Below are 27,238 nucleotides of genomic sequence, written 5' to 3'. Positions count from 1 at the left end.
GAGGCTAAGTTCTACGATATTCTCCACGATACCTGGAAAGACCGGTCACGCGGCTTTCCATTCCGATTTCTCATCGCTTTCTATTTGCTGTTCAGGCTACATGGTTCCTTTGTCAAAACAATCAGGCTGTCTTTGCTGCTCTCCTTGCTATGAGGAGGCTTACCGTGCACTGGAGGACAGCGATGGCGCAGGTTCAAGTCGCGCAGGTTATTATTGCAGACGTGTGCTGCCCACCACAACAACGACGCTCCACTCTTAGGTCGATTTTTTTAGTAGTCGCGGAAGCCTGGCTACTTCCGGCAAATTCGCTACTTAAATGCATAATGAAAGTAAACAAAACTAGACTGCGATGGCATATAAGTTTTTATTACTTTTCAGCGACAAAAAGAAGTGAAAGGCTTCCTCGCCCATTTCAAATGGGATGTGGCTTCAAAGATCACACACTAGTCGCAGATGTAGCTGTGGTTGTAGGAGCCTTTGTAGTTACACTTGTAGAATTTGGTGGTGGCGTATCATGCCAACAGCCAATTCCAAGGCCATTGTGCTCGCATTGGCCGTTATAGCATAAGCCGACGGGGCATGTGTAGTTGACGTTGCTCTGCATTGCATCTGCTGCTGCTGTTGACAGGCTCTGGAAAGCACAGAAAACAGGGTGTTAACAGGGGAATACTTCTGCGTAATGTTGAGAACGGAGGGGTCCTGGAGATGACTAACTCGTTTAGCCTCACAGGTACCGGCTCCGAATGACGTTGACGGTCTGCGCTATCGAGGAAACTGTACAAGAGGGTTTATTCTACATATTTACAGAAGAGAATGGAATCGAATGCTCCGATCACAAACAACGTCCCGTTATATACGGTTCATATTCCCCAGATCCCTGACTGGGGAATTTAGTTTGAAGAATGTTGTCCAATCGGATGGTCAGTTGATGATGCTGGCGGTACCACCCACGGCAGGGCGGTGCTGATGCCCTCTCGCTCTCTCACAGCTCGGGGGATGAGAAGGGGAAGACAGTCATCAAACACAGATGCGTCACCTTGACCACTGCCGCAAGTTTTCTGTGCGTTGCCTCCGTGGGAAAGCAGAATCCCGCAGTCTTCTCGCACGTGGTTGAACCTCCTCGAACTCCCCCGCCGGATGGCCGAAGCACGAGACCCATTCGACACAGCGTCTTTCAATTAGCAGCCTCGCTCAGCGTGACCCTGCGTAGCATCATCCAGTCCTGTGACCCGAAGGCCGACTCGGCCAACGTATACCGCTGCTTCCGCCGTGCTGCTGTGCATCTCTGCTTTCACCGTTGCCGCTGCTGTCGCAAGCTGTCGCCGCATCTTTGCCTAACGACGACACTCGTGTGACAGTAATTTCTCCCAGGTCCGTGGGACACAGCGCCCTTCGATCGGTTCGGAGGTTCGGTGATTTGGAGTGCAACAACCCCGTCCGTCGTCGTCAATGCTTCTGCCGCCGGCGCCAGGCCTCGTCATATCCCTTGCTTTGCGATGAGACACACCCGGCTCTCAGGACCACGTTGTCCACTCTTAACAGCTCGTCCGCGGCCCGAAAAATCTCGAATGGCCAGCGTTCACGACCGCTGGGCAGGAAGAGATGAGGCCGGAGTCGGGTGGAAGGGCTGGTTTCCAGAAATGGCATCCAAGCTCGAACATTGAACAAAGAATGGCATCAGTGGACTGTTCCACGAGACAGGGCACTGACCCACAAGCAAGCGCTCGGAATTTGCCAAAGACCCACCAGGCTTCCCACAATTGCAATAAATGTTTAATAAAACATTACTGAATTTTGGCGTAATTTTGGTGCCAAGAAAGCGCAAAATATCCCCTTTGAAATCGCCCAAGACGGACCTCTTGGGCCAAGGTTAAAGAAAAAAAAACACACACACACACAGTAGGTTGTCCTAATTTCTCCCGCTTAAAATAGTCGGCTTAAACCATCAGCATTTCCGTGCAGTTTTCCCTTCTTGTAACGCACCGAGAAATTGTACTGTTGGAGAGCTAGACTCCATCTGAGCAAGCGACCATTTTTGGGAGACATTTGTCGCAGCCAGGTTAGAGGGCAATGGTCAGTCTCAAAGATGAACTTTGCGCCGTACAGGTAACACGACAACTTCTGTGCCGCCCAAACTAAACACGCGCAATCTTTTTCTGAAGCGCTGTACGCTTCTTCTCTACAGGTCAGCTTGCGGCTGACGTACAGAATCGGGTGTTCTTCGTGGTCGTCGCCCACTTGGCTTAAAACAGCACCCAGTCCTCTATCACTGGCGTCACACTGAACTATAAACTCCCTACCATAGTCAGGGGTCCGAAGCAAAGGTCGGGACACGAGCGCTTCCTTCAGGCTCCGGAAGGAGTTTTCTTTTAGGTCATCCCAGTGTACGTCACTGGGTGCTCCCTTTCGTATGGCGTCAGTTAAGGGACTTGCCCGCTGTGAGTAGCTCGGTATGTACCGCTGGTAGTATCCAACCAATCCCAAAAAGGAGCGAATGTCTGTCTTCGTCCGTGGCTGCGGAAATGCCGCTATCGGGGCAATTTTTAACTCGGATGGGCTCCTAGTTCCCTGGCCTACAACGTGGCCCAAGTAGGCCACATGAGCGCAACCAAACCTACACTTTTCCCTTTTCAACGTCAGTCCGGCCTGTCGCAAACTAGAAAGCACGCTCGTTAGGTGCTCTAGATGTTCTTCCCAGGTGTCCGAAAAAATAGCGACATCGTCTTAATAGGGGAGCGCAAAGCCCTGCATATCCTTTAGTACGATGTCCATGAGTTTCGAGAAGCTGAAGGGGGCATTCTTCAACCCAAAACTAAGCATTAAGGGTCGAAAGGTGCCTGCTGGCGATATGAAAGCAGCATACCGGCTCGCGCTTTCCGAGAGGGGAACCTGCCAATATCCGCGCACGAGATCGAGGGTGGAAATGAATTTTGCGCCGCTCACCCTTTCTATCATTTCCTCTATGTTGGGAATCGGGTAAAGCTGATCCTTGGTAATCGCATTCAGCTTTCTGTAATCCACGCATGGGCGAGGATCCTTGCCTGGGGTTTCAACCAGGATCAGCGGTGAGGTATAGTCACTTTCCGCGGGCTCTATAACCCCTAACATTAACATGCGCTGAATTTCAGCTTCCATTACCTCTTTTTGCCGTGGTGATACCCTGTAGGGCTTCGACCGAATCGGCTCATCAGACGTGAGCTCTATTTCATGTGTCAGGAGATATGTCTTTCCTGGGCGGCTGCTAAATAGATCGGCGAATTTGCTCAACAACTGCTTTAGCGCGTCGATCTGGGCCGAGCTTAGAAATTCTGCACCTACGGAAAGAGCCAAGATGTTCTCCATGAGGCCACTAGCGTCAACGCTTTCCTTCCAATCTGGACTCTCGCCGTCCGGCTCTTCCGGTTCATTTAGCGTCAGATTGACGATCCCGCTACGTTCCACGAACGGCTTCATCAGATTGCAGTGATAAATTTTCACCTGCTTTCCCCTGCCTGGAACCTTTAGCGCATAATTAGTGTCTGAAAGTTTCTGCAAAACTTCCACTGGACCATCCCAGTGAACTTCTAGCTTGTTCTTTCTCGATGGCCGAAGTATCATCACGCGATCGCCCACGGTGAAAGCTCGAAGGCGGGTGTTTTTGTCATAATAGACCTTGGCGGCCTCCTGGGCAGTTTTCATATTTTGGTTTACTAACTCCCTTGTATCGTTAAGGCGGTCCAGTAGCTGAAGCACGTACACAACCACTGTCTGGTTCTCTCCTGTCCCTTCCCACATTTCTCTCAGCATTCGTAGGGGAGAGCGGAGGGTTCTTCCGTATACAAGTTCTGCTGGGGTGAACCCCGTGGCTTCGTGGGGCACTGTTCGTAAAGCGAACAGTGTGGCCGGCAGACAGTCCTCCCAGTCGGCTTTGTGCTCGTAACAAAGAGCACGTAACACCCGCTTCAGCACCGAATGCCACTTTTCTACACTGTTAGACTGCGGATGATACACCGAGCTGTGTAGCATTTTTACTCCGCACCTTTCTAGGAACGTGGTCGTCAAAGCGCTTGTAAAGACTGTCGCTTGATCGGCCTGGATTTCGGCCGGAAATCCTATGCGCGCGAACACCGACAAAAGAGCGTCAACTATTTCTGCGGAGCTCAAATCCTTCAATGGAACTGCTTCGGGAAATTTTGTGGCGGGACAAAGCATAGTGAGCAGGTACTTATAGCCTGACTTTGTTTTAGGCAACGGGCCTACTGTGTCTATTACAAGCCGGCGGAAAGGTTCCGAGATCAATGGCACAATTTTTAGTGGAGCCTTCCATGTCTCTCCCGGCTTGCCCACGCGCTGGCAGGCATCGCACGATTTCACGTAGCGTTCTGCATCTTTGAAACATCCTGGCCAGTAATATTCCATTAACAGCCGCTCCTTTGTTTTATTGATTCCGAGATGTCCTGACCAGCCATTACCGTGGCAGAGACTCAGAATATCCGCTCGGTACCTTTCAGGCACGACCAACTGATCAAGTGTTTTGCCTTTTCTGTCCTGATAGTGTCGGTACAGTAAGCCTCCTTTCTCATGCATCGTTATGTTGCGTCTCGCGATTCCCTCTTCGGCTGTAAGGCGCAATCTTTCCAATGTAGGGTCCTGTTTTTGTTCTTTTATTAGGGACTCCCTGTTCACCTGCAGAAGGCGATCAAAGTTACGCGAAGCTGGAGATAAAACGGACCCTTCAGCCCTCTCTGCCTCATTTACCGACTCAGTGATCGAAGTGTCTGGTCGCTCATCTGCTCGGTCATCCGTCTGCCTTTTATGCCCTGGTGGCTCTTCACCCTCCTGATTGGCTTCCAACGATAAGTTGGCTGGTGCATCTCTAGCTACCTGAAGTTCGGGAATCTGGCTCAATTGAGAAGCGAGCTGGAGAGTTTTAGACCTTGTCAAAGCTTGTATCACCCCACTTCCGAGTTTCTCGCCTCTCTCGCGTAGCAATTGGTCGGATCGATTCGAGAAAAGGTATGGGAATTGAAGTGGCACGGCCTTCGAAACTGCGGCCTCAGTTAACAGCTCTCCAAACGGCCCGCAAATCCTCACTCTAGCCATCGGCAGACATACACTGTGTTCTTCTACCGCCTGTTTTATCCACGACACTTCCCCCGTGAAATCGTCCGCTGTAACATAGGACGGATGGACAACGTCCATCGTCGCGGCGCTATCACGAAGCACTTTGCAAGGTTTCCCGTTAACCTGCATTTCGTGCAAGTACGGCCTAAGGAGCTCTAAATTCTCGTCGCTATCATTGATGCACGAGAACACAACACGCTGCTTTGGACATTTGGCTGCAAAGTGCCCAACACGATTGCAGTTGTAGCAACGCTGTGGCCTACTAGCCTCGAACTCTTTTTTCCCGGCTTTGTCTGCTCCCTCTCTCTTTGACTGTTCTTCTTGCTTTTCTGGCGCTTTCTTTGACGCCTCCGACTGTCCAGAACTTCTAGCAAGCTGCTTCTTTCGGCTAGGTCCTTGATCTCGCATTGTGTTTCGAGCGTGTGACGCACCCCCTTCAGTGCTCAACCTTCTGCGCGAAACGTACTCCTCTGCCAGCTCAGCGGCTCTTTCAACTGTGTCGACCTTTTCCCTGTCTTGAACCCACAGTTTCACTGCTTGTGGAATGCTTCGGTAAAATTGCTCAAGGCAAAAACACTCGATGATTTTGTCTCGGCTTTCGTAAACCTCAGCTCCTTTTAGCCATTCTAGCAGGTTAGCCTTAAGGCCATACGCGAAATCCGGATAGCCCTCGCTATCGTTTTTGATTGTGCTCCTGAAGCGCTGTCGGAAAGCTTCGGCTGAAAGCCGGTATCTTTTCAGCAGGCTGGCTTTTACCTTGTCATAATCTGCTGCGTCTTTCGTGCTAAGTCTCGCTATGACTTCAGCTACTTCACATGGCAAGAGGGTCAGAAGCCGTTGTGGCCATGTACTGCGAGCAAAGTTCTCTCTTTCACAAGTTCTCTCAAAATTGCCCAGGTACAGTCCTATGTCCCGACCAATTTCATACGAATGCATGTACCTGTTCATTCGATACGATTCTGCATCGCTTGCTCTTTCAGGAGTTCCGGCTCTCGCACCAACGCCCTCTTTTTGTTTTTCGTTTTCAAGCTGTATACGCTTTAGATCCCATTCAGCCTTTTCAGCTTCCCATTTTTTTCTTTCTTTCTCTTTTTCCCACTCCCGATCAGCTTCCTCTTTACGCCGATCAGCTTCCTCTTTACGCGCTTTTTCTCTGTGCGCGCTTTTTCCTCCTGATCGGCTTTTTCTTTACGGGCTTTTTCCTCCTGTTCGGCTTTTTCTCTACGGGCTTTTTCTTTTTCCTCCTGTATCAAGTTCCATGTAACTTCTAGGTGATCGTTATCCTTGACGTGTTTAAGAATGATTTCGCCCAGTTCAATTTTGGTTACTTTGTTCTGAACTTCCACTGACAGTTCCTCGCATATCAACAGCAAGTCCGACTTCAACAATCTCATTAGGTCCATTGTGACGCTTTCTCCGCTTTGGCTCTGCTAACTAAAAAAAAAATGCCTTGAGAATAACCCTTCTCAAATGACAAACCCTTGATTCCCAGTCAAGATTTTTCTCTGAAACTAAAGCCTGGCGAATCCCATAGCAAAAGCCAAAACGCTCACCCGTGGAGAAAGCACGATGTCGCACGGTCCATCCCAGCTGCTGCCAACCAGTGTTGAGAACGGAGGGGTCCTGGAGATGACTAACTCGTTTAGCCTCACAGGTACCGGCTCCGAATGACGTTGACGGACTGCGCTATCGAGGAAACTGTACAAGAGGGTTTATTCTACATATTTACAGAAGAGAATGGAATCGAATGCTCCGATCACAAACAACGTCCCGTTATATACGGTTCATATTCCCCAGATCCCTGACTGGGGAATTTAGTTTGAAGAATGTTGTCCAATCGGATGGTCAGTTGATGATGCTGGCGGTACCACCCACGGCAGGGCGGTGCTGATGCCCTCTCGCTCTCTCACAGCTCGGGGGATGAGAAGGGGAAGACAGTCATCAAACACAGATGCGTCACCTTGACCACTGCCGCAAGTTTTCTGTGCGTTGCCTCCGTGGGAAAGCAGAATCCCGCAGTCTTCTCGCACGTGGTTGAACCTCCTCGAACTCCCCCGCCGGATGGCCGAAGCACGAGACCCATTCGACACAGCGTCTTTCAATTAGCAGCCTCGCTCAGCGTGACCCTGCGTAGCATCATCCAGTTCGGTGACCCGAAGGCCGACTCGGCCAACGTATACCGCTGCTTCCGCCGTGCTGCTGTGCATCTCTGCTTTCACCGTTGCCGCTGCTGTCGCAAGCTGTCGCCGCATCTTTGCCTAACGACGACACTCGTCTGACAGTAATTTCTCCCAGGTCCGTGGGACACAGCGCCCTTCGATCGGTTCGGAGGTTCGGTGATTTGGAGTGCAACAACCCCGTCCGTCGTCGTCAATGCTTCTGCCGCCGGCGCCAGGCCTCGTCATATCCCTTGCTTTGCGATGAGACACACCCGGCTCTCAGGACCACGTTGTCCACTCTTAACAGTAAGCTACATTCTTTTTGAAGCAAATGTCGTAATACAGGTCTGTAAGAATAGTGGCAGCAATGTTTCACATCGTGTTTGAAACGCGGCTGTGGGCACTGATAATCTCCTGCAAATTTTAACAGCTATTTCAAACCAGCATGTCACCGAGAGGTGACATGCTGGTGGGTTCTTTGATTATTGTTCCTCGCGAAACGCTATAGCAGCAACAAATATTCCAAACCTGTTTCAACATCAGACTACGTAAGGTGGTCGTGCGGGTCATAAGTAAGTGCCCTGAAGGGTTTACAATGCCAGATATTTCAGGGAAGACTAAGTAATTTCCGAAAATAGGCTTTTGGGGGTAAAAATGGCGCATTCGCGACATATTATTACCAGCGCTAGCGGACACCAGAAAACCAGTGAATTTTTTAACTAGTAAGCTGGTTAACTAGTTTCAAATAAACTTCTATCTACTAGAGTTAGGCGCCTGGTTGTAATTAAAGGTTTCTAGTCTGTCGTTAATAATAGCCATATCTGTTTTTAGATTTTCGAAAACGCGATTACCCTCGGCGCTGTGGCTCCTCAAATTTGGGTACTTTGGCTAGTTAGGTGGTTGCTTTGCGAGCATGCTTTTCGAAAGCGCATGTATTTTGGCACACTGTAGTCGAAATGTTTTGGGCCACTGCGCCCAAGGTAATCACGTTTTGAAAAATCTAAAAACTGGCATCGCTGTTACTAAAGACCGGCTACAAATCTGTAATTTTAACCAGACGCCTAAAATTTAATAGCTAGAAAGTTCATTTTTAGAAACTAGATAACACAATTCACATGCTGTCTGGTGTCCGACACCACTAGTAATACTATGCCGAAAAAGCCATATCTTTTTCGAAAAATGTTAGAAAAATTCTTCTGACAAACACCCGGCATATTTACGGCCACGACATCCAAGCGAGCTCCGCAATGTGTACGTTTTTGTAGGAAGAAAGCACGTTAGATGCATTAGTGTCAACGCTCCGCGAAACAGTGCAAGTCAGTGATTTTTTCAGTGATAGCTGCTTTAACCGGCACATTGCTAAACTGATTTCTGTGTGTTCTAAGGAACAGCCAACGTTGGGTATAGACATGTGACGTAGGAAGAATTCCATGTGCTTATGCCGAGGGCCCGCAACGTGTTTACAGTTGAAAGCCCAGGTGCTTTATCAAATCCTGGCAGTCGCTCGGGATACACGGAAAGCAAGGACGCCTGACAGATTACAGGGAACAGAAGCATCGACGTGATTGCCGAAGCGGGAAGAAGCGTGATATATCTCATTAACGCGTACTGATCGGAATTTACTGTGAGATCACAACGCTTGCGCGCACCACTGTGTGAGCCAGTGAAGACTGACGAGGCCTGCGATGTTGTGGAAAGGGCATACTGTAATTTGTCGCTCTCAGCCCTACTTGCTCGCAATGCTCACACCGGTCGCAGTGAAGGCCGGCTGTCCGGCTATATTGATAATCTAACAATTCAGCTCTAAATGCAAAACTTGGGGTCGCTTCAGAATTTCAGTTGTTTCGTTTTCTGCCGCCACTTAAAGTTGTATGCATTCTTATCAATAAGGACAGGAAAAGGTTCACTTACTAAGCATTCTGTTCCGTTTGGTAAGTGTAGTGTATAATTCTCGCACGTGATCACACAGCCGACGCTAAGCTGTTAAAAAAAGAGAGGACCGCTTATAAGACAAACATGCTTCCGCCAAATATAAAAAATCACAGGCAAAGTCGTAGGTTTTGCGTTTCGAATTACCAGTTGGTGTGATTTATTTTTATTTTCTGTTTTACAGTAAACTTTCCTGCACAGGATCAATGTTTTTAATAGCACGAAGTTCACTCCAAAGGAAAAAAATTATTTCAACTTAATAATCGTTAAGACAACAGCTTCGCATTAACCTAGACCACTTGAGGCGCTTTACTGTGCATTGCAATTGCATTACACCAGTGTTTCCACATTTCTGCTTCTTTGGTATGCCACAGAGGCGGTGGGTTCCAACTACCGGCGGCGCATTCAGTAAGGCGCATTTTCCAAGAAGTGATAACAGGTGTTTCAGCTTTCGAGTCAAAGCAATCTATCGATGCCGTTACGCACACAAAAAACTTTACGAAGTCACAAAAAACACTTGAAAACTGGAGAATGTAGCTTTGGAAGCATGCTGCAGTGGGATGGAGGCTAACGGTACTAATGACCTTTGAATCAGGTCGTGTAGAAGCGGCTAGTTTTTAGTATGTTAAAAATATTCAATACAAAAAAGATGGATGAAGATCAAAAGTTTCTTTGTGGCAGGAATAATGCACGGGAACGCTAGGGTAGAGCTGCGGTAAGGTGGCGGAAGCGCAAACTTGTTTATTAAATTGCACTTAAACAGACCATCACAATGCCACACACGTATTCACGAGTTGACATTATGCGTCTCCCAGACTGCTTCCAAGTCATAAGGGCTATCCATAGCATTCGTGGCCTCCAAACTTTATGAACCTATATATAAACCGTGAAATAGGGATTATCGGGCTACCTCTGCAGTCATGATGAAGCGAAGCCTTCTCGTTGTAACGTCTGCACCCCATTACGAATTGTTAGCACCCTTAGTCCATTTAATTTAATTGAATTCCTTAAAGTGGAGTGCGTTTTATGCGAAACAGAGATTACAGATCAGCATTTACCTCAGCGCGGCCAAAGCATGCAAAGAGAAGATATGTACCTTTCTCTAATTCTCCTCTGTAGTAGAAAAGTTCTACGAGGAAAAAAAAAAGCAGATAATGCTTCACCTCTGATTATACTAACAAGTACTACTCGCTTAAATGACACCACCTTTTTTACCCTGTTGGTCTCTTTTGGTGCCCACCTGCCCTCTTACTTTCTTAGCTTGGTCTTGGACATAATATAGACCAAGCTGCCGCGTTCAATCTCTTCTATCGCATTGATTAACGGAAATTTAAATATTTGGTGTTTTTATATGCAACAGCAAAAACAAATATTACTTGCACACGTATCAACATTCATTAAATTTCGCTAGATAACGCGTCAGAAAGCTGACCGCCGAAGCGTGATCCAGGCTCTTCTCTCCGCGTCTGCCATTTTGACTTTTACCGTCACTGTTTTTTGTAGTCTAGTATATTCTAAAACGCACATTTCTTTCGTTCAGAAGAGTTTAGAGATAGAACGAGTGAGGACGCCGATGTCCGCGTCCAAGGCTGTGTTGCGCTGCATATAGTACCAGATTTCAGCAGACTTATTTTACAAAAAGACGTAGCGCGGAAGAGCAAGACGAAGAAAGGCAAGAGAGCCCTTCTGGGAATTCCTAGAATTGCAGCGGAAAGCACACCTCCGGTTCCCGTCACTTTCTTGGGAGACGCCCCCCGGTCCCTCCAGTCAGCGAACGAGTTTTGCAACGAGGTCCAGAGTTGCCTTGGGAGCAGCGGTTTACAAGCATTAGTGGCTAGATTCAGTCCGCAGAGTCGCAGCAAAGACACGAAAGGATCACAAAGAATGATGCCAAGCTGAAGGCGTGGATTCCTAAGCAGGAGGTATAGTCGCCAGATTTACCACCGATCTGTGCTGCATTACACCTCTGTATACTTTCGTGAGTCCGATCTCCCGCAAGTGCTTGCGGATAAAAAGTTTCATTGCTTTACCAAAAGGCTTCATTGACGAAAAACACGAGCTGGCGAATGAGAAAAACTTCAAAGCCGAAGAAAGGAAAGGCCAGGGCTCTTGCTCTTCTCAGGAATGTAAGTTTGGAAGAGCTTAGCAAAAGTCTGAAGAACAGTGAAGCCCATGTTCTTTTTAGTGCAAATACGCATAAACCATAGAGTGCCTTTAGAGCCATTGTTACTGAGCACGAAACCTGGCAAGCTGAGATCGGCAAGTTTTTGCACCTTCAACTCACGAAGCCACAATTTGAAGATCCTTTAAGGTGAGCGGCGCAAACCTAGTTGTTGAAGTGCTTCGTGAAGACCTGCATGGGACAAACTGTGATATTTCAGTGAACGTTGAAAAGTTATTTTATTGAGTAGTGCGTGATGAACTTTTGCATTTAAAGCCGCGCATTTTAAGTCTTTCTGTCACAGACTGGGTTAAGGTTTTGGCCTCCATGTTAAACGTCTGCTGTGGCAGGCAGCCTCTTAAACAATTGTTTCGACATGAAACACGAACTAACGCCAATTGTGTCCAGAAAGAAAGCAAAATAAGAAATTTAGAGTGCTGCTCTACGTCCACAGCATCTCTCGCAATTTGAAAATAGTAGCAGGAATGTACGAGTTAGATATGGCCTTTACTGAATCCCGCAAGCTTTCAAGACTTTGCAGTCTTACTACCAAGAGTTTGGCCAAAAAAAAGCACTTTCTAATATCAAGCATACAACAAAGTTTGTTGAGTGCGTAGTGCGTGTTGTTTACAGAATTCCTCTAAGGTGCGGGCGTGTTTTTATAGGGAAAACTGGTCGGCGCCTACTCGATCGTTCAAGCGAACATGGTAATTCACAGCAAGTTTTGAATGGTAGGCTTCTGTCAATGCATTGCGAGGACTGCGGTTGCCATTCTTTGTTGAGAAATGCCTACGTTGCTAGTGAATGAATAGACAAGTTGACAAGAAAAATTCTTGAGGTGTCGCTTATTCGCAAGTTTGGCAAGGTCACCTGCGTTAGTGATACGTCACTTACTGTGCTGCAAAACGAACTTCGCTTGTATAATTCGAAATAAAATTGTTCGTATTTTTTTTGCGCTACGTGGTAGGGCATTCTCGAGTTTTTTCCTTACGTCCATTTGAGTGTGTGATTGTGTTTTGTTGTTTTTCCATGATCAGCCTTTGTAATCAAAATCTCTCTCTGTACCGGCAGGGCAGGCGCATTGTTGGGGATTGTTTTTCTTCGAGTGTGATTTTAGAATGGAACCTTCTGTTGTCAGTTAGCGCTTGTCTTTCTTCATCCTGTTCTTCTACGCCGTCTTTGTACAAAAGGCAATACCAACAAGCCCAACTTCCCAACTTGTTAAGATTCAGTAGATTGAGATTCAGCGAAACATCATCAGGTGCAAATCCAGTATTTTTTTTTCGGGGTGGCAGGTTATGAACTAAGGAATGTTGTGAATTCGGGACATTGGAGCAATGGCAACGCCAGCAGTACGGATTATTTTGAAACCTGAAGGTGATGTTCCATTTGAAACTCTTCAGACATTGTCAGGAGTGCAGTTCTGAAAACTTGATTTTTACAGTAACAGCTGGTGATAAAGACAAATAAACTGTGGCGGTGTACATTATATAAGGTTCTTTACTGTATGCATGAAACCGCAAAAAAAAAAGGTAACGTACCGGTTGCCCCGTAGTATTGAGTCCTTGTATAATGCAACTGCTGTCGTCGGCTAGTGAGTGCAGAGAAAAATAAAGAGCAGCAGAGATGCATGTCAATATGGGAGTGCAGAAATCAGCAGTAAGCTGGCGGTCAAACCGTAGACGAATCACTGTGCTAGTATTCTGAGGAATCATTTCAGTAAAAATTATTTCTAAAGCCTAGTACTAACTGAGACCTTTGGATTAACTTTTTCCTGCAGCCTTTTAAGAGCCAGAGGAACTGAGTCAGTTGTCAGACACTTTTCGATTAGTGTGCCCGCCTAATCATTCACCAGTAGGAGGGAAATGACAATATTCCTTGAAAACTCAGATATCTAAGACCCTATCAGTAGGAGAAAAATTATTTTTATAATGATTTTGTGTGAGTAGCGGGGACTTAACAGGTAAAGTTGCGCTACTCAAGTTCTTAGTGTTATAAGAAATGAGCAATCACCATATAAATATGCGCACACCACGTGCCCACTTACCCGCCATATGCGCAGGGTAAATTAGTAAAGGCACGAGCGCACAGCACTGCCTGAGAGCTGATAAAATTCTCGTGATTCATGTATAGTGACTTTGGCCGCTCATTACGTGTGCGTAAGGATTGTATGCATAGAAACAGGATGACGTGAAATCGCTGCGTCAAACCGCCCAGGTCAAACGAAGTCTGCACAGTTCTGCGGCTAATTTCGAAAGTGATTCTGGATCGCTGCTCTTGTTTCGTTTGCACCGTATATAATATATAATTTCAGCTGACTTCTGTGTTTTGCCAGATGCCTCAAGGTAGATGAGCGAATTGAAGAAGTGCCAACCGAAGACAAAAATATAAAAAAGTGTAGGGTTTTAATGTATTTAAACCGAGTAGACGTGCGAAAACACGCGTTCCTTATTCACCTCTTCTTTCGCACATCTGCATATGCAAGCAACCGTGTTTCTCGCTCTTCATATTCGCAACCTCTCTCACATAGCGGCAGCTGGCGCGACGCCGTCCTCTAATGGGCTACAGCTGCCGCGACGCTCCTCCTAACTTACTCGAACTTACCCGAGTTACTCTGTGGCTTCCCACAAGATCCTTGGTTGGGTTTGACCCTGTTAAGTAGTCCTTTAGAACTAAAAATTACGCAAGCTGAAAAATATCTGGCCAACATTGGATAGCAACAGGCCGTTTTACGAAACACGCCATTATCACTGGTCAAGTTCCTTTTATAGAGAGAAGCATGTCTGCCAGTGATCGCCAATTAGCTTTGCACAGTGGCAGTCGCAGCCAAGTTATACTAGGAAATTTCTCTAACCTCCTATTCCCACCTACTTGCCTGCAGTCCCTGCCTTCATGAGAAGTACAAGTAATCTTACGAATGGCACATAAGCCGGATGAACTGCACTGCCGTAGAAAACCTATTGCAGTGATCTCCGTCAACCCTCTCCAGCGTTTACTGCGGCTGTCTTTGCCTGCGAACTTCTTAACCTCTTGACCACCTGCCTTATCTCGAGCTCCTCACCAACCTTTCTTCCCGCGCTATTTTCTGACTAAGCACCGCCAGCTGTATGTTTTCCATATCAATTTTCTGCCCAGATGAGCTTTCTTTTCGGAATTCTAACTAAAACGCCATCAGTGCGCGCTTGTCTGCTATTCCATGGGCGCCTTTAGCCTTAGCCTCCGAAATTCAGCAACCATTTGTTCCGCCATAACGTTTCCTTTGATGACACCTGAAGCTTCTTGGCCTGTTGGCCTCCAGGTTACATCCCATTTATATGTATAGGGCGAATATGTCGGTTATATCACTTGATTTTCAGTTTTAATTTCTTAAAGGGGCACTGCGGAGACCAAGATGAAATTATTTTTTTGCGTAAAAACGAATTCGCCGCATGCGGGAGTTGCGCGGTTGAATCCCCTGTGCCTCCGGGTACCCACCTATGGTACAATTGGATGCAATAGCCAAAGGTGTGCTTTCGCCATATATACTATTTATTGTAATCATCACAATAAATACGTTGCCTGGCCGTTTCTGCTTGTGTTAACGTTTGTTCGACAGCGAAAGCCGCATTTATGGTGCAGAAAGTGAAAATTATCTCTCGAGAACTTCACTCAACCTCGTACCGTCTACACCGAGAGGCACTGTTTACAACAGTTTTCGAGCGAACAGAGGCGTACCCAAGCCTCTAGGAACTGTACCAAGAATTTTGTGCCGACGAAAGCACTTTAATTCAGAGATCAACCGATGATGGCGCACCTGTATTTCGTTTTTTTGTTCTGTTTCCGGTGAGAGTGGACTCCGTGATTAGAACACGGTGCCCTTTCCAAAAGAGCCCGACTTCTATTTGTCTGTAGGGTCCCTTTAAAAGCTTCTTTTTTAAAGATGTTACATAAGGAGCGTGGCGAACATTAGAGACCAAGCAGCTTTTCGTGATGAACGGTGTGTTGTTACATTATCAAGAAGAGCAGATGAGCAGGTTATGGCAGCGATTTCGTGGGGAAGGAAGTTTCAGACTCTTGCTGCTTGAACGAAGCATGCTGGCGTGAAACTTTTAGCGAATGGACAATACGGTGAGACATGTGAAGATCCATGATTCTTGCCTGCGCTAAAGAGACCAAAGTTCGGAAATAATCAGAGGCTAGAAAGCGCGGCGATGGCGGGAAAAAGTGCATAATTCGCAGTGTGGCTTGGGAAACCAAACGCTGATATCGTATGAGTATGAGCGATGAATGAATTGGGTGGCTTTGTTTTGGTCAGCTTGAGAGTAATGAGGTACGCTTTCTCTGGGTATGAAAGGGCGGATGCGTATTTCAATGATCTTTAAGCAAGTAACCAATCATACTGAGTGGCATCGCAAGGATTACGTATAAGGAGACCTGTTTTATTTTTTTATTTCGGTATGAGATTATGATTGTAACGAGCTCCCACCACAGTAGATACTTGCAAATGGGGCGCGTAGATAATTATAGGATCGTACAAGTTGGATACGAAGATATACTCTTTCTTTTTATGGTTTACTGTTGGCAACGACTAATCCCAGCACGGCAAGCGTAGCACGGGGCGGCTGAAAATTAGGTGGGCGGATGAGATTAAGAAATTTGCGGGAATACGGTGGCCGCGGCTGGCGGAGGACAGGGTTAGTTGGAGAGACATGGGAGAGGCCTTTGCCCTGCAGTGGGCGTAGTCAGGCTGATGATGATGATGATGAAACCTAGCACGAGCTTGTTTAATCCGCATGCATGAATGCGAGCACCACGGAACTTCCATCTCAACTGCCGCCTATGTGCCATTAAATATCACTGCGCTTCTCGTATGTATTTATGCATCGACACACGCCACGTGGCCATGTGCAAATGCGAGCCGTTATTAATATGACAACTGCCACACTAGAGTTCCTAACCTGGTTAAGCACGAAACTTCCGCCTTTACTACCCTTTAGTTCTGCATCCAACGCCGTAGCTCTCGGTTGTATTGATTATATTCTTGCGTGGAACGTTGGCAGGGTCATTTTCTGATAGCTGGCTGTCTGCACACGCAGGTTATCAAGTAAAAATGTGGTAGAGCATCCGCCTCGAATACGGGAGGTGCTGGTTTCGATCCTCGGTGCCGCCTGGTACCTACCGGCTTTCTAATGCATACAAGGTTTCCTCCGGCCTGGTGCGCGGCTTTTCTGGAGTGAAACGCTTGGGAAAAGGGTCTTGTACCAAACCGTTGCGTTGACGAGCAGTGATTTGCTCCGCCGTCAACGAACACTAAATCCGCCTCGTGCGGTAAAAGCCCATTTGGGGCCGACGAAACGGTGGCCTTGTGAATTAGCGCCCGCCTCTCATTCGGGAGGTTCTGAGTTCTATCCCCCGTTTGGTCGAAGACCGTTTTCCCAAGCACTTCACCCCGCAAAGCTGAGCACCAGGCCGGAGGAAATCTTGTATCTATTGGAAAACCGGTGGGAACCCAGCGGCACGGGGATCGAACTCAGCACCTCGCGAATGCGAGGCGGATGCCCTATCACAAGACCATCGCTTCGGACGAGCTTCGGTGCTTCGGTGTCGCGCTCCTCCAGTATTTTGTTTTGGGTGCGTTCTTTTCGCACAACTTTGCCATGTCTGAAACAAAGGTGCTTAGCAACTACGCCGGACAACAGGAGTGACCAGCGTCTTGGTACCGAGCCCCAGAGACGGTGAGTGGATCGCAAGTGGCCGATTCCTCAAACAATTACGGTCTACCTCAAGCCTCAGCATTTAAAAAAATGTATTTCTCTCCACAAAGTAGTGAACAAGCTACAAGCAAATATGTATCAGCGAAAATCATGCCACCAGTCATCGTCATTTTGTAAAATATGCGTAAAAACCTTCAGTCTGCTTTCGCTCAAGGAGTATTCGTTCACATATATGAGAGGAAGATCCCTGTGGAACACGCTTTTTGAGAGCGACCCCTACCCTTTTTCTATTCCGGACAAATTCTACGCTTCCTTGAAGCGTAAAAGATTTACGATTGCAACTGCCTTCTGGAAGGGTAGTCGTCAACATTTTCGCAGGTCGCAAAAAGATTGAATACTATTTTTTCGGTGTATGAGCACTTACTGGGAGGGTCGCAGTCTTCTTCAGAAAAATCTTCCTCTTCCGATGAATCGGGCGCTGAAAGTTAAAACAAAAAAAGGAAAATGGAAGGACTATATTTGGTCTTTTGGACGTAGAAAAGAAGGACATTCAGTATATTTTCGTAAAAGACACACGTAATAAAGAAATAAGGAAGCAAAGCAATAAAAATTAGAGATCTCTGCGGCAACCCGCACTGGGAGAATGCGAAATTCACCTCCTCGGTACTCGTTACCCTTCTTTGCCTCTCTTTATCCTTTTCTTTTTGTTTGTTACTTAATTTAACTAGCGAATCAGCGTGATTATCTCACTCTTTAATTAAAGATCGATTTTTTACTCTGTTTGTACCTTCTTTTATCTCAACCAACCATTCTGGTTTTTCAAATTTGGAGCCGCAGTATATCCCCGTCCAGCCTATCCAACCGTCGAGGGGGTTCTGCTGATAATTAACTAATTGCTCTATGTAAATTAAACCTTTTAATTGATTAATTATCACTCATCTAATACATTTCAATTGATTTCAAGCTTTATTTTCACTCCTTTGCTTCTTTATCTATTATTTTGCCGTCCACGGCTGTTTTCCCATCCACTCACTATATCGACGTCCACGCTATTTCGACGTTTTTTCGACATTTTTTGCTCTCATTAATTTACTAATCACGCTATCGACATATTTTTTTGCGCAGCATCCTCGCATTATCCTCTTTCGATTTCAACGACTCGTTTGATGCTACCTTTTCTGAGAACGTCACAACCGCTGCGGACACGTTTTGGTGACACGATCCCGACAACATAGCCTAGACTTCTTTTCTTTTGCAATGTAACTTTATTACCCGGAATTTTTTTTCTGGGGGTTTAACTTCCCAAAGCGACTCAGGCTATGAGAGACGCTGCAGTGGAGGGCTCCAGAAATTTCGACCACCTGGGGTTCTTTAACGTACACTGCCATCGCACAGCACACGGGCCTCTAGAATTTCCCCTTCATCGAAATTCGACCGCCGCGGCCAGGATCGAACCCCCGTCTGTCACGTGAGCAGCCGAGCTCCAAAACCACTGAGCCACCGCGGCGGCTACACCGGAATTCTTATTTGATAATTTCATGCATTTTATTTAATTTTTTTCATCCGTTGATGAGTGCCCCAGGACATACTAGCAGGTAAACACACCTGTTTATGTTGAAAGAGGCTTGCGGTATGAATGCAAATTGAAGGAGTGCGTAGAATATTTCTTTTCTTGTTCTGATTTCTTCAAAACAACACGAAAAGAAAACAAAAAACTAAGCAAGACTTTAAGCTACAGACGGATTGATTATGCCTTGGGAAGACTACCAAAGCGCTTTATTTTGTGCACAGAAAGGCAGCGGCGTTGATGATAAAACGACAGATGAAGTTCCCAATATTTGTTCCGTTTTCACGGTTCCCAGAACCAGGCAATAGTTACGCAATTTTTATGATCTGTCTTCGCGGAATGTACTCGTTCCAGCGAAGGCAATATTTCCAAACGTGAATGCCGCTGAGAGTATAAGGTTCTGAACATTTTCGTACAATGCTACACGCCAGCTGAGTGCATAAAATGCGAGGGCAAAGACACAGCGCTTATGTTTGTGTCTTGTGTTTCTGTTCGCTGTCTGGTTTGCCCCATGTTTGTCATGAGACTTGTCCCATTCTTGATAACGCTCGCCACGTTGCTTTTTTTGTACCTGGTCATCAAAATTAAGCTGCACAGATTTCTTAAAGTTAGGTGCCTGAGTAATAGATAGAATCCACCTCTCTACACAACTTATCCGGACAAGGGGAGACAAAGTGAGATAAAAATCGTCACCTCCTGGCAACCATAGTTAAGTAAGATATATTACTGAACTTTTTAACCACTGCGCCCAGCCTGAATCTTTATATTAGAAACATACAGGTGGCGGCATTTCTAGATTAGTCCATTTTGTAGAATTCTAGATCACGCCTGTACCGAGACATTCGCGTACAAATTCGATCGGCTTAATTGCGCATGCGAGGCGGTGGCGATCGGCGCGAATCCCCTCCCTGTCTGTCGCGGCATTTCGTCTGCAAATGGCGTAGAGAGCTACCGGTGCAGCTGACAGCTGTTCCCCATTCCCTTTCGGCGATCGAGGTAGAAAGAACACCCGAAGCCACATCTGCGTCACATCTGGGAGGAGTTTCGCCTCGACAGTTACCGCCTAGCATGCGTAATTAGGTGAAATCGGTGGAAACTTTCGGGACGAATATCTGAACGACGACTCCTATAAGAGAATTCTGTCAAATAGAGTAGCCTAAAAATGTGACTTCCTCTATGTTTATAATATCAGCATTCACGCTAGCCGCAGTGGCTACAAAGTTCAGTACTATATGTAAGTTAATTAGCAGCCAGGTAGTGAGAATTATCATCTCACCTTGTACTCCCTAGGCCGCACGACTTGTACGGAGTCGTGGATTTTACTTATCGCTCAGGTGCCTAACTGCAAGGAATCTGCAAAGCTTAATTTTGATCACCTTGTATTTCGACCTTAAGTGCCCATTGGGAGCGAATAGCATTGCATGAGAAACCGACGAACTAATCGTGACCGACGATGAATCCACGTGCTCAGGCGCAGTTCTCGGAATCCGCTAGCTGTATCTTCATGTGTACTTTGCTTTTACGCTAATTTCTCGAGGAGAAATGCTCTGTTTGTAATAAAATTACGCATTTGTTGTGATGTGACGCTAACATGTCACTCTAGCTAGATAGTATAGCCTTTTAGGACCCCCTGAATAACCAATGTGCCATATAAGTTGCTAGTTAGCGTTCTGGTGGCTTTGACGTCCTTCAACGCGCACTTTTTACAGATTGGCGCTCACAGGCTTTCCCAAGAGTTTATTCATCTGTGCTGTTCTCGGCATTCTTTTGTTATTCCTTTTCAAAAAGACAAACGATTTAGGGAGCTCTTGCAAAAATAAATTTAGAAGCTATTTTTTCCTATGCTGCACACCGCTTACACCACTCAGGGGAGCAAAGTGTAAATAGATGAACGCGAAGGTATTGCCAGTTCTACAAGGAGGAGAAGAATGGCAAGCTTTCAGTGATCTGGCAGCGAGAACCATCTCACGCTAATTATTTGGGTGCGTGTGCATATCGTTCAGGGTGCATGTCATGGCAACCCGATTGCTTTTGCAAATCTTCACCATCTGTTCCATCCGCAACACATTACCTATTTTTTTCACCACTGTATCCAATGATAGACGGATTATTCCAATGATAGACGGATTATTCCAATGATAGACGGATCCTTTAGACGGATTATTTCATGTTGTGATTGGATTAATTCTTTTGTGTTGATGCGGTACAGGCTGGGGCCTTTTATTTTACAGTTTTTTAGGGCAGCCCCAAACTACTGAATACTTCCCTTATTTATGTATTCAGCAGTGCCCCCTGTGAAACATGCAAAAACGCAGTGCACCAAACACAATAACGTTTGTTTGGCGCCGAGAGTTAGTAGCGATATGCTGTTCCCATGTACCCATGTGTTCCTCAAGAGGTTCTGATTGCTTTTTCTATGCGGGTCCACATCGGCTGTCGCCGGGTTTTCCGAATTGTAGCTCGTGTCTTTCCTTATATTTCCTACACCAAGTTTTGACTGCGTCGGTCTCTAGGCTGCTCTAATATAAGGCTGCTCTTTATTATTCATATCTGCTCGGATGCCGTCCTGAAACGTTTGTCGTGTGGTTAGGTACTTATTTTAACCTTTCTATGTTCTGGCCGCAGTACCTAAGTACCGTCGCACGACTGTTTCATTTGCATAGCCGGAACATGCACCAGCTTTTTGTGTGTGTCTTTTTTATGAAATCATAGCCAACTGAAGAAAGAAAAGAAGAAAATTGGACGCGGAAAGGTTAAAAATTTAGATAAGTTCAGGTATGCTAACAGAGCAGCTCGCTTCATATCGTCGCAGTATTCGTCTCGACACAGCGTTACCAACCTAAAATCGTCTCTCGGCCGTGAACCATTAGCACCCGCAGAAAAGTATCAATTCTTTGTCTTTTACAAAAACTATACTTTAACTTCTCTGCACTACTCCAAACTTTGTTACATGCTCCCTTACGCTCATATCGCCGATCATTCAACACCCTCAGCATTCAGCGGTTGCACGGTTCATATAACGCTTTCAACAAATCTTTCCTTCCTATCGCTATAGAAGAATGGAACAACCTTCCTGAAACCGTTGCCATCGAATCTAATCCCACCAGATTTAGGCAGCTACTAACATACCACTTCAACCAACTATAGCTACTTCCCTCGTGCTGCTCTGCTTGCAATTAGAACTGCTTGTGTGATTGCGTCAGCCCCCGCAAGTGTTTTCTCACTTATTTAATTTCCGCATATTTTAATGTTTATATACTTTATAATTTTATATACTACTGCTTTGTCATATATTCTATGTATTATTCGGATGACCTGACGTTACTTTCACGTCAAACTTGTTATTCTTGTTATTTTTGATATGCTTTTGTTAAGTTCATATGCCTTTGTATGACCGCTTCACACCACTGTCTCCCCCCCCCCCCTACCCTACCCTTATGTAGTGTCCCACACGGGATCTTTAAGGGTACAATAAATGATGATGACGATGATGATGAGGTGCCCAAGTGATGGACACTGCTCTCTCTTTTGCGATGACACCTGCTGGTCGCTGCTGACACAGTTAATCAAGGGGGCTTTAAACGGAATTGCCTCCAACCACGCGCTTTGCACGCAGTGTTGCCGTATAGAAGTGACTTTTCCTTTTAAGGATAAGGCTGGCAAATAAACCTGAACGGGTACTGGGATGCTAGTTCAACAAATTTTAAACACGCCTCATCATACCTGCTAACTGCTAAAACAACTCTGAAATTTAGTTATCTCATTTTAGGGTTCGAGGAGAATTCTCAATAGGATTTTTGAAGCATTTAAACTTTAACGCTTGGGTACATATCGATCGGGCTCAGTTCCAGCTTTCATCAAGGGTGAAGGAATAAGGGTACAATCGTGAAGCACTGCAGCACGAAGTTTTTGCGATCTCAAGCAGAGCAATTGCTTCCAGATGGCAGCTATCATATACACGATGTGCATATTCACTTTCTTACCTTCAGATGTAGAAAAGCCGACCACTGCTTGAAATGCTGAAAAAAAAAGACACCCATGCGACAGAAATAGCGTTAATCGCAAACATGTCTTTCAGCACGTACTGACCAAAGCTGCAAATATCTCTGTGTAATTATACCGCAAGTGTAACTGTCGGCACAGGGCTCGCACAGCCTCAGATGTCTAAAACACAAACCTGCTAGGAACGTCTGCAAAAGCTTCTTTATATTGAAGAGTATAAGCACCAATTAAGTCGAAGTGTTACGCAAACTTCTTTGGCGGACATCCGCCTAATGCTTCTTAAGGGACTAGTTACATGCAGGAACAAAAAGCTCACACTATTGTAAGCGGTTGCAAAGTGGCATCTCAACGGCAATATTACATTGATGTAGGCTGTTTCATGACGATGCTGAGATTTTTTTGCGCAAGAGCATATAAAGCCAAAGAGCGCCAAACACAAGGTTTTTAGTCGGCTCAGGCTAAAACATGTTCACGTACTCCGTGTGTATGAGGCCTAAGGGTAGTGAGTATGCGCATGTATACAATTAGTTGTGAGGGTGCATAAGTTAGGTGGAATGGCCTAAAGCAGTCCGTAGCGACTGAAAATTGTGGTCAGAGTTCTCAAATACAAAAGACGAAGCCAGGGAGCCTCAGCCATGAGTCCTTGCTTGGGGAAGAAGGGTGAGACATCTGGGACCTGCGGCTAAGCTTAACCTTCTCCTCAGCACCGAAGAGGGGCTGAGATCACTTGGGGTAAGATATCTTTTGTAAATAACCTACATGAGTTAAAAATTAAAAGCCCTATCCAGTGAAAATATGCGGTAATCAGCTAAAAAAAAGAAGGATGAACTGGTATTTTAAATGAGTACAGTTCTGGGAAGCGCTGTCGCCTTTCTATTTTCATTCTCGGGCACATAATTAGCGTGTGAACTGAGATGTGGGCTCTACATCTCTCGAGCACTGTGGTGACTGTATACCTTTTAAAAGATTTGAGTGCGTATTGTACGCGTTTCGTACCCTCAGTCTGCAAAGAAAGAGCAACTTCTTTGAATTTATTTTGTTTTTCTGTGGCGTACCTTGCAATGCGTGACTGTGTTGTGTGCAGTATGTTTTCTCTTTCTTTCTCCCGATCCTGTAGCCACTCTCAGCGGAGTGCATTTCTAATATGTGGCCTGAGGTCCTGGTATGGAAGTTGATTTACATTGATTAGACTTTGTTCGCCAGCTGACGCAGCAAGCTTATCAGCTTTCTCATTAGCATGTATACCACAGTGACCTGGCATCCAGCATATTGTAATAATCAGGTTCCATATGCGGGCAGACATTAGACAGTTCAGGAGGGATTTCATTACAGGGTTTTTATTGGGTTTCCCAGCAGAAAGGGCCATAACGACACTTAAGGAACCTGAGTAAATAAAAATATGCGGCTAAATGTACTGGCCTCCAAGAATGTCGGGATTCTGTCTTAATACGGGTTAGCATTCCAGTGAAAGGCATTCGGCAGATGGCACAACACAACTGTCACAGCATCTTTTCAGAAAGACATCCATAACACTGGAATCACTCAAAACACAGCATTTTTTTTTAACTACGAATGCAGATAACTTACCGCACAGGAAAATGACAATGGCGAATGGAGTTGCGGATGCCATTGCATTCATCGGAGTCAGGTTATCTTTGAAACCTGAAACTGACATTGAAAACAGCATTTCTGTTTTTTCAATGCAACACATTCATAAGCAAACGAACATGGAAAGCTTAGTCAGAACTTACTTCGGCCGAAAGCACTCTTGGTACTGAAACTTCCAGCTATACATTTTCGAACGCCACATATACAATGAAGAAACAATCCAATAATTTCGTCTACGAAACATTAAGGTGGTGAGAATAACGGGAATTGGTACCAAATACCTTTAGTCCTCTTCGTCGTAAGACAGTGGAAGTGCAAGTTTTTAAACTGATGCGAAAGCAAAATATCGCAACTATATTGTATTACGCGACCAGCAGAGATCACATCAGAGCAACTTCTCGCCAAAATGAAAAGTGCTGGAATCTTGCTGAGGATGGCGCTGCTAGCTCAGGTTTTAAAATGTCAGTGTCGACATATGGACCGTGTTCTGCGTTATTCTGCGCGCTCTTTGTATTTTCTAGGTATCAGTTGGCCGATTGTGAAGAAAGCCTACTCAAGTCGATGCTTCATTCCTTTGTGTGCATCGAGGTATAAAGAAAAAAAAACGACACGTGTCAACCTGAGAAACATATGTCGCCAAGAGAATTGTCGAGACAATGCAAAAAGTTTTAAAGCAGTATTTGCTTTATCTCACGAAGCATTCCTTCTCGAAAACTTTTCAAAAAACTACAAACGTCCGAAATAACAAATTGTCGAAATGAGGAACTGTCGTCATAGGCAATTGCTTAAGACACAAGCAAGAACTACTATATACTTTTGAGGACTCCGTCATATTTATGAGCAAAGACATTTCTGGCCACAACGCTCCAATGCACACTAACTAAACGGTGCGAAAAATCCGTGGACCCCCCAGGTATAAAACGCGTATGATAACTTGATTGAAGTTTGAAGAGTCAAGCTACTTTAGGTAACGAATAAAATATTGGCATTTTTGGCAGGCCCGGCTCATTAGTGGCAGAAACGAGTGGAAAACTGGCGTGGCTCAGTCAGTAATTCGTATCTTCAATTTGTACCGAGGCGAGTCTAGATCCGACGGTGGCGGAGTACTCCGGTCATATTTTGTCTCTTAGGCGGAGTGTGTTGACTATAATGAACTTGCAGCTTTTTTATAAAAGAGGCCAAGGGGGATATAAAATTTTTCTCGTTGGAGCAATGTTCACGCACCTTAATGATTTTTCTCGGCATTATTCATTACTACTTGTAGGTTTAGCTGTCTTTTCGTTAGCTTTTTGAAATGCTTGTAAACGGTTTACTCGCCCAATGAAAACAGCGGCGACGTCATCGGCGTCGGGAACACTATTTTGTGGTTAGCCGAGCTGCCGATGGCGACTAAATACCGTTGCTAATATCGGCGTTAGATATCTCTGGTCTTATTTTAGTAACCTTTACAGCGGTCTTTACACCGCCTCAGTACGTTAACTATAGTTTCAGGGAAAGTGATGCATCTTATATTCGCGCTATTTCCTGCCTTCGCCGTGGGCAGTCGTAGTCGCGTCTCTGGCGTCAGAGCTTGCACACTCCGCCTACCAAGCGAAAGGCTCCAATTGAAAAAAAAGCGCATCACAGTACCATGCAGATAAAAAAAGCAGCGGTTCAGCTTCTCTTGAACCTGGTTAGAGATCGAAAGCTACGGCGTATTGGGCAACTATATACGGCTTGGCATCTGGAACTTTGAATGCGTTCCGCACACTGGCTAGGCAGCGCGCCCACCGTGCAAACCTGGCAGGTGGCAGTTAATTCGGTGGACATTCCCTCCTTTATCTCTTTCCTTACGGCGCGGTTCTGGTGTCCCAAAGCGCGATTCAGGCGTTCGCTGGCCCAGGGAGCCAGTTATGCGCACTTCCTTACCTCAAAATCATCGGAGTCTAGAACGTTGTCAACGCAAACGGCAAAGAACACAATGAACGCCGACGGCCTATGGCTTCAGTGCCGCGTGTCTGCCATAGCGTTGTCAATGCCAACGCATGCAGCGTACATCTGTCACTACCGCCACGTAGCTTAAAACACGACTGAGGTGTCCGCTGTTCTAAGAGGGCAGTTATGCGCCTTTCTTTTGTTTTCGAAGTTGCCACCTTTATCGGTTTCGAAGCTTAAAGCGCAATGATGTCCACTGTCCCAGGGATTATGCGCCTTTTCTTTGCTTTCAAAGCTCCCGCTCTCCATCGATTTTGTAGCTTAAAGCGCGGCTAAGGTGTTCACTGTCCCAGGGGGCCAGTCATGCACCATTCCTTGCTTTACCTCTTGGCAGCGTGGCATGGGCTTTAGGCGGCAGGAAAAGGCCTCCTTTTCTGATGCATTGAATGGTCAGACTACTTCATATTATAAACCATATTGAACGGAAACCTTCACTGCGCTAGGTAAAGCCAGTTTTGCGGTGGCCGCAAGTTTGACCTTTAAAAAATGTAAGGGTCAGGTGTTGCTAGCCGCGGCATCTCGCATCTCCACTAAAACAACATGGTTACGAAGGTCATTTGAAGGTCAAACTTGCGGCCACCGCGAAATTGGCTTTACCTAATGTAGTGAAAATGTCGCTTTAATATGGTTGATAATATGAAGTAGTCTGACCTTTCAATGCACCTTAAAGGAAGCCTTTTTTCTGTCGGCTTCACTTTTAAAAAGCGTTCAACGAAGCTGAGTATCTCGGAAGCCAATAGGCGTATAAGAATCGCCCAGCCGCAAGAAACTCAAAACATGTGAAAATGGCCGGTTAAAATTTTTGGCTACACCACGCCGTAAGGGAAGCCGTAAAGGAGGGAATGAAATAATAAAGGAAGAAAGAGGTGCCGTAGTGGAGGTCTCCGCAATAATTTCGACCACCTGGGGATGATTAATGTGCGAATTGTTCAGCACAAGGGCGTTTGGGATGTCAGACCTCCAGGTGGCGTCGTGGGATTTTTCACCGTCCATGACCGCGAAAAATTGTTGTTGCCTGTGTACGAGCGCCTCTCAGAACGAA

At 45.9% G+C, this 27,238-nt stretch overlaps 1 protein-coding gene across 4 annotated transcripts; it reads right to left on the bottom strand.

Moving 5' to 3' along the window:
* Positions 1-345: 345 nt before the first annotated feature.
* On the bottom strand, positions 346-24,618 carry LOC149362681 (uncharacterized). Of its 4 annotated transcripts, none has more exons than XM_089569786.1 (7): positions 24,504-24,618; positions 24,202-24,282; positions 22,596-22,631; positions 17,470-17,523; positions 12,894-12,943; positions 9,174-9,242; positions 346-631 (listed from the first exon to the last, which is right to left on the bottom strand). In XM_089569786.1, the coding sequence occupies exons 2-7, from the start codon at positions 24,251-24,253 to the stop codon at positions 437-439; spliced, it is 456 nt and encodes a 151-aa protein (XP_089425912.1). In that variant the 5' UTR covers positions 24,254-24,282; positions 24,504-24,618; the 3' UTR covers positions 346-436. The 4 variants fall into 4 exon arrangements, with proteins under 4 accessions (XP_089425912.1, XP_089425913.1, XP_089425910.1 ...); XM_089569787.1 differs by having other exon boundaries at positions 24,202-24,276; positions 24,504-24,606; XM_089569784.1 differs by lacking the exons at positions 24,202-24,282; positions 24,504-24,618 and adding an exon at positions 23,670-23,768.
* Between the last annotated feature and the right edge of the window lie 2,620 nt (positions 24,619-27,238).

The sequence above is a fragment of the Amblyomma mixtum genome, chromosome 2 (assembly GCF_055824585.1).
Source record: "Amblyomma mixtum isolate Tamu chromosome 2, ASM5582458v1, whole genome shotgun sequence".
NCBI lineage: Eukaryota > Metazoa > Arthropoda > Arachnida > Ixodida > Ixodidae > Amblyomma > Amblyomma mixtum.
The sequence above is the reverse complement of the archived record's forward strand: the minus strand, read 5'-3'. Positions and strand labels throughout refer to the sequence as shown.

What these genes read in the sequence shown, in the direction of transcription:
- LOC149362681 (XM_089569784.1), bottom strand. Translation starts at nt 23,751, where the DNA reads ATGCACTCCGCTGAGAGTGGCTACAGGATCGGGAGAAAGAAAGAGAAA. An exon ending in TCAATACTACGGGGCAACCG is followed by an intron (nt 9,243 to 12,893) that starts GTACGTTACCTT and finishes TTTTTTTAACAG; the next exon opens with CTTAGCGTCGGCTGTGTGAT. An exon ending in CAAACGGAACAGAATGCTTA is followed by an intron (nt 632 to 9,173) that starts GTAAGTGAACCT and finishes TGTGCTTTCCAG; the next exon opens with AGCCTGTCAACAGCAGCAGC.